The 14,783-nt window shown below is 35.0% G+C and overlaps 1 protein-coding gene across 1 annotated transcript in view; it reads left to right on the top strand.

Moving 5' to 3' along the window:
• Nucleotides 1-14,783, top strand: part of WDR70 (WD repeat domain 70) — a 122,836-nt gene that overhangs the window by 34,769 nt on the left and 73,284 nt on the right. Inside the window, exons 8-9 of the mRNA XM_058043715.1 lie at nt 5,056-5,209; nt 6,493-6,569. Coding sequence (XP_057899698.1) covers nt 5,056-5,209; nt 6,493-6,569 — 231 coding nt within the window. The remainder of the gene's footprint in view (nt 1-5,055; nt 5,210-6,492; nt 6,570-14,783) is intronic.

The following is a 14,783-nucleotide window of genomic DNA, read 5'->3' as shown; positions in this document are numbered from 1 at the left end:
AGCTTGTTTAAAAGGCTCTTGAATACCAAGGAATGTGAACCTAAGAACTTGGCTGCTTATTTATTTTTCTGCTTTTTGCAGGGACTTGCATCTTTTCCCCTTTTAGAAAGCTACAGGTGGATTTGCCAATGCAATTGTTAATAGCACATCAGAAAAGGAACCTCTCAAAGACAAGTTGACTATAATAGTTGTAACTGACGTTATTAGAATACACTTTCTATATATATTCTGCTTACATAAAACTAATTAAGAGAAGAAGCAAGTTAAAACAATTGACCCCTTTGTGGGGAGCCTCTCTAGTTCCTGCCCGGATTTCTGAAGGGAAGGGCAATTCATTTAAGTTTCATGAAGTCCTCTGTTTCAGAAACCATTGGTCCTTTGCATTGCAGTGATTGCTGAGTAACAGCATAGTGTGAAATACTGTCTTTCTTAAAGAAAAAAATATTTCTATGTTTCTATATATACAAATTGAAAAGAAAATGCAGGAACCATTTTTAGAGAGTTATTTTCCATACTATCCACATTGTTCACTGGTAATTAAAAAAGTAAGTGAAATGAGTTCATTTAATTATTCCAGAGAACTGCAATAAAGAACTACTTCAACAGTAGTGCACACTGAGCTTTCTGAAAAATATATTGCATAAAATAAAACACAGTGGTTTTAGCAAGGTACTTTCTGATGTCTGGCTTATGTGGTACAGTTTATAAGGTACTTCTGTGTGATTAAAAAAGAGATTGAATTTTATTATACACAGAGTAAGTAGTACTTAGAATGTCTATTTTTAATCATTATTATCTTAAAAATCTGCAGTTGAGTTTTGGTCCGTTTGGAAGGCTAGAATGCATATAATTGACTACAGATATGCCAAAAATCTAGATAATGAAAGATGAGAAGAAGTTAGTACTGTTGTCCTTAACAGGAGCAAAACAGAAAGGGATTCTGCTGTTGGTCTGAAGTGTGAAAAATCAGAAAAATAAAAAGTGTGCTTTAATGCAGTATGCAATTCCAATCTCTTAGACAGACCTTGACTTCTTATAGTAAGCTGACAAATGATACGTTTACTTTGAAAACATAACTAAGTAAACATGCCACTTAAGAATGAATGTATAAATAAATAAATAAAATTTTAAAAAAGTAAATGTTTTCACATGTAAAGTGACATGTTCAGACATTTCTGGCATGAGTTTCATTTACATGATTAGTTAGCAGGATATAATTGGTATTATCCTTCCTCTGGTATCACTGAGCAGAAGGAGCTGTCTGTTTTTACTCCCACCATATGAAATTATTTTAATGAAGCATTTTCAAGTTTAGCAGAAGAGTGCATTCAAATTTAGTAGTAGTTACTATTAATGGTGTAAAACATAAATATTGTAGAAAAATCACAAGTAGAATATATGTTAATGCTCTATTTCAGGCATAGCCTGCAGATAAATTGGTAAGCTCCTTTTAGGAAAAAAGTAATCGTAAAATATAAACTTAAAATTCTTGTTATTCTTGACACTGTTAATTTAGTGTGTTGCAAGGATTTTTATATAAATGTTCTTTGTGAAATCCTTGTGATTTGAGTACATTGATGTATAAATAAAGTAATTAAAACATAAACATGAAGTAATATTAAAAATAGACTTGACTGGTGTGAAGTTTGGAAATTACATTTATGGTGCAAGTCCCATGAAATAATTTTGGGGACTCAAAAAACTTATTATTCAAATATAACTTCTCTGTCTTTTTCTAAACATAAAACTGGAACTATATCTCTGTCTGGTAAAAAGATTCAACTTCAAGTTCTTTCATGCTTACATTGAGACAAGGTGGTGAACACTGTGAGGAATATTATATAAGTTGTGTCCAGGTGTATATATGTTCTTATATTACTTTTTCACTGTGAAGTTTATTATTGAAGGGCTATTAGCATTCACAGACTTGAATTTCAAAGAATTCTGAGGAGTTCTGGTATGGAAACATTAGGTGTTAGCAGAAATCCAGATCTGGAGCCATAAATTTAATTTCATTTTAAAAATGAAGGAGCCTGAGATCAATTCTGTATTGTCAAGGCTCCATTTTGTAGCATAATATCAGGTTACTCTCTTAATTTCTCCTTGGATTTGTGATGTAAACTGAAAAAAACCTCCAGCCTGACAAAAATCTAGTACTTTCAAGCCATACCTTAGTGTTAAAGCCAAAAAGAAGTGTAAGGCAAAGCTTTTATGTGTGTAGAAAATATTTGCGTGTCATGATTCTACCCATGTATATAGCTCTGTTCTGCAGGTCCTGGTACAAAGTGCTGTGCACATTTGGCAGTTTTAAACCAAAATTATTCATATTAATGCTATTAAAAAGAACTGTTTTTATAAGTTTCCCAAGACTTTTGCTATAACATTAATAAGAACCAAAAATGTTTTCCTAAAGAACTGCCTTTGTAGAGCCTCACTTTTGGTCATGTTCCAGTAAATATCAGAAAAGTGGTAACTTCTGTGACTTTGCAAATACTCAACTTATAGAAGCAATTTTTCGACATGGTTTTAGAAGTCACATTGCACAGTCAAGAAGGTATGGGTTTAGGTTTTTGTTTCATTAGGTAAAAGTCATGGAAATCTTTTCCCTAAAGCTAATATTTTCACATGTCTGATTTGATAAATTATTTGTTATGTTTCATTGTGCTAGTTGCTGTAAAATCAGTTGCTTTCCTTACTGGGAGAAATTTTAAGACAAATGAAAACTTTGTTCAGACATGCTGATAAAGAAATACTAAGAAGAAATGAAATGACATTGTTTGAGTTATGAACATTGCAGTGTTAATAGCATTAATGCCCGTAGTTTGACTTTTAGTATTTTTGTGTCTGAAAACAGGTTGTTTTTATTTTTTCGGAAGACTCTGTGACCATTTATGTATTGTGGATTCTTTCAGAAATCAGATTTTACTTCTGAGCTGTTTGTTATTACGTAGTGGTCAGATCCTTTTCATGCATCAAGTGAAATATGTTTTAGACTAGTTTTGAAATGTTTACTTTTTAATTTTACATTTCAACAGAGATAAGTGCAGAATAGTGCTTTGGAGATGTTGGCTGTTTTCTTTTGCCGGTTTCAGCATTAGAGTATGAGACACATAACTTTATGAGTACTGCATTCTGTATACAGTACTCAGGTGGGGTTTAGGAATATTTTGTGTGAATCATATGATTGGACAAGAGAGATTGGAAGTACAACTGAGAAAAAAAATTTAATTCCTAAGGTGTTTGTTCTACAAAAACTGAATCTGATGCATTCTGTAGTCTAGGTTTATCAGCTGTCTGCAGAGAATATTCTAGCCTTCAGATATTATTTCTCTTGTGGGTTTCCTGCAATTTCTTTCAGTGCTTCCTCTGAGCTTAATGTAGCTCACCATCTTCTTTTCTAAAAAACTATCCGTTTTTTTCTCTTGAGGATCAGAATGTTTATTCAGACATTGACTGTGATCTATTTTGGAAATTCACAGATTTGAATGTCTCCTTTCTATTAAAAGTCAGCTTATAATACTCAGTCCAATTTGGCTGCCAGTTGGTATTACATAATAGGGTGCTTGAAGCAATTTTTAGCTTTTGAATTGTAATGTAATCAGTTTTGCCAAACATTTTTTGAATAAGAAGCTTAAGCTTAGTTTACATTACTATAATCAATTAAGAACTTTTAAAGTAAGTATTACAATATTTTAAGTGTTTCATGTAGTAACTCATGGTTTGAGGACAGATTTAATAGGTAATAGTTAGTGCTGAGAAAATTATGTGAAGTCACTACTGTATAAGAACTGAAATGCTGAAATATTAAGTTAGAAGTTCCACACTTGGTTTTTTTGGTCATCTGAGTGTTAACTTCATTAATGGGAAATAATCTTAAAAGATAGTGTTAAATAGTGTTAAAGTTTCCTGAAAGGTGCTAGGATTTGAATGCACATAGTAGTGTTCTTAAGCAATAAGAAGATTTCTTTGAGAATACTTTGGATGCCATGAGAATCCAAATCTAGCTGGCAAATGTGTTCCAGTCTTGTACTTGAGATTAATCTAGAGGCAAAGGTGTATTAATGTAAAGTAATGTTACTTTGTAAAGTAAAGAAGTATTAATATAAAGTAATGTTACTTTGCACATTCTATTAATGTGCTGTGATATAAACTCTGACAGGTGTGAAGTGGATAGATTGCTTAGCATTCTTGGCTATCCTTATAATGAAGTATAGGGAATCAAAGGGATATCTTCTTCAGATAGAGCAAGAGCCATGAAATTTTTTCATAATTCAAGATGCTGGGAGAATATGCTGAAGCTGGAATTGGGCTTTTCATTCATCAGTCAGCTTTGCACTTTCAGTTCATCTTTGTCATCTTGGTATTATTATTTCATGGTTTCTGCCACAGGTTTTCTCAGTCAATGGAACATGTATGTGGGAACACTGTTAAAACAAATGAACAGTCACCTAAGACATAGTAAACTAGACAGATGGTTATCTATTGTCATCTTTCCAGGGCTGATGGTATTATTTAACTTTATCTTAAAGTTTGATGAAATTAAAGCCCCGACCACAAAAAAAGATGCGAGAATGCTGACCTATGACTAATATCCTGGTATGTGAGGTACAATGAAGTTTTATGTATGACTACAACATCCCGTTACAGTAATTTACAGATTACTGTAATTCCAAATTCTACTTTTGGGAAGATGAAAAAGAATTTTCATCTCTAGGTAATTAAATCTGACACATACTATTTTTCCATTGGAGTTATAATAGCATTCTTAAAGAAATATGTTTGCCAGAAATGACATTTTATGTGTTTGATAAGCTATGTGTGGTTAAAAGAAACATGACACACACAACAGTGGAATAAAAAACTATTAACTGTTCCATTAGTAAAAGATTTTCTGCCTCCTGCCTCTCTGATATACGGTTATATATAGATCTGTTTCTGCAATATGGCTTCTCACCATTGACACTTTTGTTTTAGTGTAAGTTTACAGGAATATTAACTGAAATGGTTTATTTCTCCCTTTTTTTTTTTTCTTCTTTCTTTCTTCTTTCTTTGTAGTCACCAAATCAAGTCTTTGCAGTATAGCAGCACAGGAGATGTCATTCTCGTTGTCTCTGGTAACTCTCAGGCAAAAGTTCTTGACAGAGATGGCTTCCCGGTGATGGAGTGCATAAAGGGAGACCAGTACATTGTGGATATGACAAACACAAAGGTAAAGTCAGGGGCTGGTGGTTGTTTACTTGCATGCTGTGAGTGTAAGACTAATAAGCAAAAATGTGTCTGTTTTTAATGGTAGTTAAAAATGCAAATGAAGAAGGGTTGATTCATAGTTCTGAAGTGCTTCAACCACAGTTGGTTGTGTTTGGACCACTTTGCCCTTGTATTTTCACAAACTTTGATACAATGCTTCTATTTACTTAGATTATTTAAATTCAGGTCAGTTTTTAAAATAGCTTAAGCCTAAAAACTAATGATAAAATCTAAAGCTCAGGCTGATGATAAAATTGATTTACTTATTTCTTGTAAAATATATTGCCAAATATACTAGGCGTAATGCTGTTTTGCCTAAAGCTGTTCTTGTCAGATGACTGTTTCTTTTGGCTGGTGATACCTATATAAAACCATCAAATAACATCTGCTTTAGTTCTAGTTTGCTTAAAAATAATTTAGATTTTCTTTCTCTTGTAAATGTCTAGAATTCCAGTATACTGTAGTCCAACAGTCAAAATGCTAAAATACTTGTTATATTGCCTCATTAACTTTAGTATTTCTCTCCTTATTTGTGCCTAAACTAAACTGAAGTTATTGCAGCATTGCAAGAGTAGTTTCCAAATTTCTCTTTGAATGTAGAGAGTATGTGCCTGTACCTCAAAGAAATAAAGCCAACTGGACAATATATATCCAGTAATCTAGTTATATTCATAGTCATCATAATGGCAATTGCTTACTTTGCATGAAACACTCACCTTCTTTTTTTGTCTTAAAGCAAAACAACTGACTAGTCAATTTGCAGCTTCAGTATTTTATGAAAAACTCATCTGAGATTATACCCCTCTTGATTCTAAAATTCTCTTTCCTCAGTTTTCTCCAACAGGGTCTTTGGCTAGTGTAGATTGACACTGGCGTTGTTCTGTTATTCTTCTGTCTCTTGAAAAAGTTTGTGTGTCACTGTAGTGATGCCTGTAGTTTCATCCTTACTCTGCATTACAATTCTCCCAAGAGAAAAAGAAGTGTGATTCTGTGCTTGTTTCTGAAAGGAAAAAAAAATAATAGCATAAGAGTGTAAGGGTTTTTCTAATTCAGAGATGAAAACAAGCAAGGAGGAAATGGATAGAGTACATACAATCTGTTAAATCATCCTGATGTCAGTTAGAAAGGTCCAAATTTGTGCCTCAGCTTTCATGTGACTCCACTTGGAGGATGTGGAGTAGTAGTTGTAAAACCTTGTAAGACAGCTTGCAAGTCCCTTTAAGACTTCTGTGTTTATTTCTTTAGGGTCACACAGCAATGCTCAATTCAGGCTGTTGGCATCCAAAGATAAAGGAAGAATTTTTGACGTGTTCTAATGATGGGTAAGTATTGAGGTGTATCTTTCACACTGTTTTTTGGGAGGCTTGTTGAGCTCTTGTGTTTTGCTGTGCTTTAATTTACTTTAAATATAATTCTTTTTAATCTTTAGTAACTACTTAATATAGTGAGATCTGGAAGGAAATAATATATTTGTTTTGCCTCTAGATGATAAATGTATTTTGTTAGACTTATTTTAGTTCTGCAACTTAAAATAATTTTTAATAATGTTTCATGAAATTTGTTGGTTAATTGGTTTTTACAAAAGTTCTTGGACAAAATTTTAATTTATCTGGTATTCCTTTGGAGTAGAATACTTCCTATGGAAAAACTCAATGTAACTGAATTCACTAGGAAGATTGAGGATTTCAATTTGAAGTTACAAGTTTCACTTTTGGTGTAACTGAATATTGATGGATGTTGTTTGACAAGTGTCAAAGAGACTGTTAGAAATTATTTTGTGGCTTCAGTCTTGATCTTTGTGGTTAGAATCAAATGGCAAAATGTCCCATGATTAGAATCAAATAGCAAAATGTCACGTGACATCTGCATTAATTAAGTTACTGGAGCTGTCAGTAGCAGGTTCATGAATGATATTTACTGATGTTTTAAATATGCAATCTCCTTTACTGTAGACTGGCAGTAAGGATTGATTTTCCCCACTAAAGTATCTGTAGAGTAGTCAACTGTAAAAAGAAGACTTCAATTATCAATTTCTTTAAATAACATTTTTTTTTTCCCTAAAAGAGACTGACTTACATGGGTACATGAAAATATTATTTTAAGGAGAAAATTCACAGTTTCTGATAAGACTGTGTCAGAAGGAGAAAAGCCTGAATACTACATTGTGCTTTATGGAAAAATTAAGTTTTAAAAATACACTTGAACAAACTGTATATTGTTCCAGATTTTAGGCAGAAGGTACTACTTCCATAATAGGAATTATTATTAAATGCAGAGTCAGTACTTTAGACAGTTTGTTGATATTTTGAATGCAGTTAGACTTTAGTAGGGTTTCTTAGATTGAGTAGTTTGTACATCATGAAAAACAAATTAAGATACTATAAATGATGAAGATTGTCTAATTTTTCCCATCTAATCAAATCCCCTAACTAATATACCAAAAATGCACTCAGTACATTCCTGATACTTGAATTGCTGTGAATTAAAATGGTCTGGACAAGTAAGAGAAAGCCAGATAAACACTACTATAAATGGCTGCATAATTGCATTTTCACAGACGCTACATGGCTGAAATTGCAACAAAAGTATTTTAAACTGCTTGCATTGTGCTTCATGCTAGTGACAGGTATTTCAAGGATTTGGATATGTCCTGTGAAAGTAAACAATTTCTATTGCCTAATTTGCCCCACAGGGCTTGAACATGCTGTCCTGTCTGTGAAATTTAATAACAGAATTTAGTAACAGAAACTAAAATCTCTTGAGTTTAATCAGTAATTCATCTTAAGATTGGAGCTGTGAATGAGAATTGAAAAGAATAGTTCCAGTTGGAAGGGACCTAGAATGATCATCCAACTGTCTGACCCGGTTCAGGGCTGTCCAGAAGTTAAAGCCTGTTGTTAAGGAAAATCACCCATCAACCATCTCTCCAGGAAGCCTGTGTTGGTCTGGAACCACCTTTTCAGCAAAGAAATGCCTCCTAGTGTCCTGTCTGGACTTTACCTGGCACAGCTCTGAGCCATTCCCATGCATCCTGCCCCTGGATGCCAGGGAGAAGAGCTCAGCACCTCCCCGTGCCCTTCCCCTCCTCAGGAAGCTGCAGAGAGCACTGGGGGCACACCTTAACCTCCTTTTCTCCAAAGTGGACAAGCCCAAAGACTTCAGCTGCTCCTCACAGGAGGTTCCAGCTCTGATTCCCTCCTCAGGATGCACGGAAGAACCTTCCCATCCTTCTCCACCTGCAGGGCCCAGCAGGCCCCAGGCGAGGCCCATCCCCTCCCTGGGCTCTGGCTGTGCCCTGCTCGCTGCTCTGGGATGGGCTCTGGCTGTGCCCTGCTGGGAGCTCTGGGATGGGCTCTGGCTGTGCCCTGCTGGGAGCTCTGGGATGGGCTCTGGCTGTGCCCTGCTGGGAGCCCTGGGATGGGCTCTGGCTGTGCCCTGCTCGCTGCTCTGGGATGGGCTCTGGCTGTGCCCTGCTCAGAGCTCTGGGATGGGCTTTGTCCTTGGGGCTACCCGGGCACTGCTGACCCACAGCAAGCCTACAGAGCTAAAAAGGCTGAGTAGGGAAGGTCATCTGATCGTGGCACTATCTAGTTAGTTTGAAAAACATAATTAATTCAAAGAGATAAATAAAAGCCGTAATGTTATTTTCATTAACAATGTTGTGTGAAGGTGAGTTGAGTTAGTGAGTAGTGCACCTTTGAAAATATAGGTTCCATTATTAAATTTGGAGCACAAGTCTGATGAGGAGCAGCTGAGAGAACTGGGGTTAAGTCTGGAGAAGAAGAGACTGGGGAGAGGGGACCGTAGCACTCTCCACAGCTCCCTGAAAGGAGGGTGTGGCCAGGTTTTGGTCTATCTCTTCTTCCAGGTAACCACAGACAGGGCAAGAGGAAATGGGCCTCAAGTTGCACCAAGGTAGGTTTAGATCGGAAATTAGAAAAAAATTCTTCTCTGAAAGGATGGTCAGGCATTGGAACAGGCTGCCCAGAGGAAGGGGTGAAATTGCCATTCCTGGAAGTGATTAGGTATATGTATTTGTTGGGAATCTGGCAGTTTTAGGTTAATGGTTGAATTCAGTGATCTTCAGCATCTTTTCCAACTTTAATGATTCTAATTGACAGCAGTTGCTGGAATTATACCAGCTATTTAAACCAATATCATGTGAGTTTCTGACTTCTTTTTGGTGGTAATTTTTGAATGAGGAAAAATAACTTCTGTAAGATTGCTTTAATATGGTATTCTCAGAGAATATTTTGTGTAGGAGAGTAACATTAGAGTACTTACGTGTCAAGGCAGAGAGTTTAAATCTAAAGAAGGAAATGGTCTGTGTCAGCAAGATATAATTTAAACTTTTATTGGTTTTGCCTAAAGGAAACAGGTTTTCTGAATTTTAAGTAAATGCAATTTGTACCAAGCATTCTAGAAACCAGATTTTTTTCATTTAATACTGTTTATTTGACATTTTGCATAGAATGAGTTGTGGATGTCATTAAATGTTATAACTGTATCTATCTGTCAGTCTAATTTTTTTACATTTATTCCAGTATTTATACTTGACCATTAGGTGTTAAAGAACAGTATTTCATCAATTTGTAAAGCTGGCTTTTTTGTTCAAGCCAATAGATTTGCCCTTGGTTAAATGCTGGCTGAAAGATGAAACTGTTGAAACTGTTGAAAACCAGCATAAAACTTGGTTTATGTTGCATGCAAAGAAAACAATATAATTATAAGAAAACTTGAATTTTGAAGACTGTGGGCTTCTCAGGTCAGACCAAAAGACTGGCAGTCTTTATTCTAGAGAAGAGAGGTCTAAGTAGGGGAGTATGTGATCAAAGTTTGTGAAATGTCCAAGATGATAGGTGAGCTGAATGTGGAACTGTTGTTTTTGAAAACCTCTTTGAAACCTAAGAGATAATTCTTGACAGTAGATATAGTAAAGTTTAGAACTAATAAAAGAAAAATTGGGTGCTGCTCAGATTTATTCTGTAATGTGTTGTCACAGGAAAACATGGAGGCAAGTTTAAAAAAGGATGAGAAAATACATGTTTAGAAGCACTTATAAACTGATAGGAAATGCAATAGGCATTTTAATACCTTTTATATAACCGTTGTGGATAGTAAGGTGAAATGAAGGGAATTAACTGTAATGACCAGACTGAATACAGGGCTAAATGAACCTATGATCAGATGTAGCCAGATGTTTCTTATATCTTTATGTTATTCAGTGACAGTAAATAATTAAGATGTAATTTCATGCAGCATTACTGTTGATAATGTAGTGTGTGGATTCTCAAGGTACAGTACTTTTGCAATGGTTTTATATCTGGAGTTGTGTGGTGTTCGCGTAAATAAGTTAACTCTTTGTTGAGGTCTTCTCTCAAGCAAGTGGTGAGACAAAGCCCAGTCTAGCTTTACATGGCTCTGGTGCATAGAGATTTTTGGTACGAATGTTTATAGTTAAAAAAAAAAAAAAAAAACAAACTAAAAAACCAAAATCAAAAAACAAAACAAAAGAAAACCAAACCAAGCAAACAAAAAACCCCAACACTTTTTACAAGGCAGGAGACCTGCTTGTACCCAGTTTTGACATTCTTGACATGATACATTAATGTGCTTCGATGTTAATAGAACTTGACATATTACACTCTCACATAATTTAAGAAGACCATCTATACCCATAAGAGGAGAAATTAAAAGCTTTAGAGTATTGCATATCAGAGGAAAAGGTGCAAACATCTACTTTTTGTCTTTTATTCTGAGTGCACCGCTAATTTTTATAAAATGATTACAAGCTCTGGAAATTCTGCCATAGATTACCATTAGTTTTGTTCTAAGATTTTTACTAGACATTGGTGTAAGAGTAAATTACCTTAAGTACAGTGACTGCTCTGAAACTTTTAAGAGGAAATGTTGATACTATGTGTGTATCTATGACTTGTGATTTAATCCACACATTGAGAAGAGGAACTGCCATGACTGGCATGTGTGGGGGAGTATACACCTGACGCTAAGCCCCAAAAAGGGATCCTTTAGAGGGTCATGCTGTATGGATGTGGGAAGATGATACCAGGGATGCTCTTAACAGCTGTGAAGGAAAGCTGAAGATCTTCTCTTTTGCTGGTTTTAATCTGTGGTGGACATCACACAGAACAGTAAAGCACAGTGATAGCTGTCTCTTAAACAGAGACTTCTCTACTTACATGATGAGTATTTCTATGTGGAGAGGTTCTGTGTACTCCAAACCTGGTTGCCAAAACCATAATTTTTTTTGAAGATGCTTGCAAGAAAAGATTTAAGGGTTTTCAGTAATACTCCAGGAGTTTGGAAGATGCTAAAAATAATGGTTGAAGCATGTGTGTCATGCTCCTTGGGGCACACTGAATGGCAGGGTTTGAGGCTGAAGGACGACAGAGGAGAGCACGTGAGGGATGTTAATATACTGTTAAACCCTAATTCTGTATTGTATGGTTCTAGATAGCATTTATACCTCCTCTAGAGAAAACAGTAATTCATAAACCAAATGAATGAGTATTTGCAAGTTGTAGACTGTATTTTATCTGATTCCTGTAGCATTTACACTGTCTGTCTTTAGTTGAATGGTTGCCACCTGCATACTGTTTAAAAATAAAGTAAGGAAAGAAAATGGCATTTTCTGGGTGGTATGTTGAAACAGAAGTTTTCATAATGCATACAGAAGTTAAAAAGCAAAATTTGCAAGTGGTCTTGTGTCAAATGAAAGTGACACATTTTAAATATGTTTTAAGTGAATGCTTTTCAAATATTTTAAATCGATATTTCTTTTGATGTTAACTTGCTATAGCTCAAATACTCACTTAGGGATAGTCTTTATATGTATGTGACAATCTCTTTTGATTTCACATGACTAAGAGTGTAGTAGTAGTCTGAAGTAAAAAGTAATGCAAATGAAAGCTCTTAAAATTGCCATTGTAAATGAAATATTTTGAGAGGTGATCTGTTTCTTATACCTAGGTGACTTATGCATGGCATTCAAATATGCTGTGCATTTTAAAAATGCAAGTAGGTTTTGTCGATAAAATATTCTAATGTGCAGTTAATAGGCTTTTTGTAAATTTATTACTTTAGACTGCAGATACATGGGTTACCAGCAGGGAGCGTCAGTGAGTTTTGTATCACTGTTCAAGGGCACAGTGTTAAACGCAGGAAAAACTACGCAAGAAAATGACACAGTTCCATCAGACTCCTCTGTGAGAGAACAGAAGCTGGTCAGCTTGAACCCTGAAATGAGTCACAGCCTAGACACAGCAGTTATGGAATAAGTCTGAAAATTTCTCTTAACTTGTACAAGTTCCTGCACACTTATGCAGTTGTTAGTGGATACGTACACATCTCAGCAAGCTCACTTCATTTTATTTTCCTTGAAAATATTCCAGATGATGGCTTGTGGAAACATGTAATACAATACTCAATTTTTTTTTCATGTTATGGCCAGGTTTGGTTTTCTTTTTGGTCTTATTTTAAACAAATAGTGTAATTACTCTGAGATTACAGATGAATAATAATTTTTGGGGGGTTTTGCAGGTTATTAAGCATTTGTTGGCTTTTAATTGCAAAAGGAAGTAAGAAAGTTGTCAGTTCTGTCAGTAATCTGGTGATTAACTGTAAATACATCAATGAATAACACTAGCCTAGAGATTTAATTAAAGTAGATGTTTATTTGAGTGCATTTTTTAAACGAGAATAAATGTTGTGCATAGATTCTCATATGTGGGAATTTTGATATTCTCAGTGCTTCAGCTTCCCAATGTTTCGTGTGATTAGAAAATTATGTTAAAAGAAAAGACAAACATAGAAAAGCAATTATCTTCTCCATGGAACTGCAGTAATTCTCAATTTTGCATTACAGAAAATTTCAGTTTTAATGAATTTGAGACTAATTAATTAATTAAGTTATAATCAACCTTTCACTGTTTTAAAAGTATATACACAAAGCTTTCATCAGTATTGATATTAACTTGAGCCATTTTCTTGCACAAGCTGTCTTTTTTCATTTATGGCTATATATTGCCTAGAACTTTAAATATGCCACCACTATTCCTGAAAGATCAGTCCCTTTCCATTGCATGTACTCCTTGCCATTCCAGATAAGGTTCAGATACAGTGTGTGATCAACACTGTCTTTGTATTTCTTGTAGATCCTTTGCCACATTATTGGGCTTATTTGGAAGATAAGGATCTTTCGTCTTAAGGGAAGGATCTTTCATTTTAGCAGCAGTATGTTGGATAAATGTTCAGAACAGCATTAAGGGTGATAGCAACAGAAATTCCAACATTTATACATTGCCTAAAAGGGAAAAAAAGGTTTGGAATTTAGGGAGTCTTTAAAAAGTTTTTATTCTCTGGAAATACACCTGAGTGGAGTGACCTCTAAAAATACCCTGTGTTTTAAGACATAACTAACTCTTTGTTTATATTATTCCAAAATATCAGTTGATGTCTATGTAATAACAAAGAAGGAAGAGGAAATGGATAATGTTGTTTTTGTTATTTGGATGTTTTCTTATCTCAAATGTGATAGGTAGTGCTGTAAGAATAAGCAAGAGAGGTCAGTGATGTTAAATGTTCCAGCAACAGGTGTTCTATGTCCTTACTCTCGTGTATTTTTTTCCTTTTAGAAGCAGAATCACAGCCAAACTTGAAATTTAGCATTCGTGAACTTTATGATCTGTCATTGCAGCTTGGGTTGTTGTTGATTAACAGCTGGTTTACTGTAGAGCATTCCTCTCACAAGTCTTTCCTCTCTCATCCTTTAGTAAGTTAAGTTAGTGTTCCTACTTTCTAAAAGGTATCCTAGAGTATTTACTGCCATCACAAATTGACCTCTGTGATAAGTTATTTAGGAACAACTTCAGTGCAGATCTATCTCTAATTATTTCAGTGAAGTAGCTTCAAATCTTCAGAAATAGAATTTTGTATTTAAGGCACAATTGAATTCTTAGTCTTTTGTCAAATGCATGTTTCAAATATGAAGTTAGTGTGCTGTATGGAATATGGTTTTTAACTTTTGTTTTAACCATATATTGTTGCTTAGTAAATATTATCTGTGCCTTTTTTTTTGTAATTTCGAGCAGCAAAATACAGTTAATGAAGGATGAGTAGGTTGCGTAGCATGTATCTGCTGTTTGCAACCATGTCTGTTCAGATGATTTTTCTTTAGGATGGCTGTTATGTCCTAGACACTACTAGGGACTTCTGAAATTTGCTGTGTCTTAGTGAACACTGCTGTTTTGTGACAACTTTTATCTCAGCTTGCCTTTCAGTCTTCATACGTTAACTATTTCCATCCTGTTAACTAAGTTTGCATCTAGAATGCCTGCTGTCTCATCTTCTCCTATTAGCTGCCTTGTATCAGTCTCTTTAGGTGGGAGCTATCAGTGAATGACTTCTCTGTCATGACAGCTGTTTTCTAGCTTTTTATTAGGCTCAGAACTACATTGAGCCTGGTAATTTGACAGAAAAGAGATTTGAGCAGGTCTGGAATAGCACTGCTGAAAATG

Source organism: Melospiza georgiana, chromosome Z (genome assembly GCF_028018845.1).
Source record: "Melospiza georgiana isolate bMelGeo1 chromosome Z, bMelGeo1.pri, whole genome shotgun sequence".
NCBI lineage: Eukaryota > Metazoa > Chordata > Aves > Passeriformes > Passerellidae > Melospiza > Melospiza georgiana.
The sequence above is the reverse complement of the archived record's forward strand: the minus strand, read 5'-3'. Positions and strand labels throughout refer to the sequence as shown.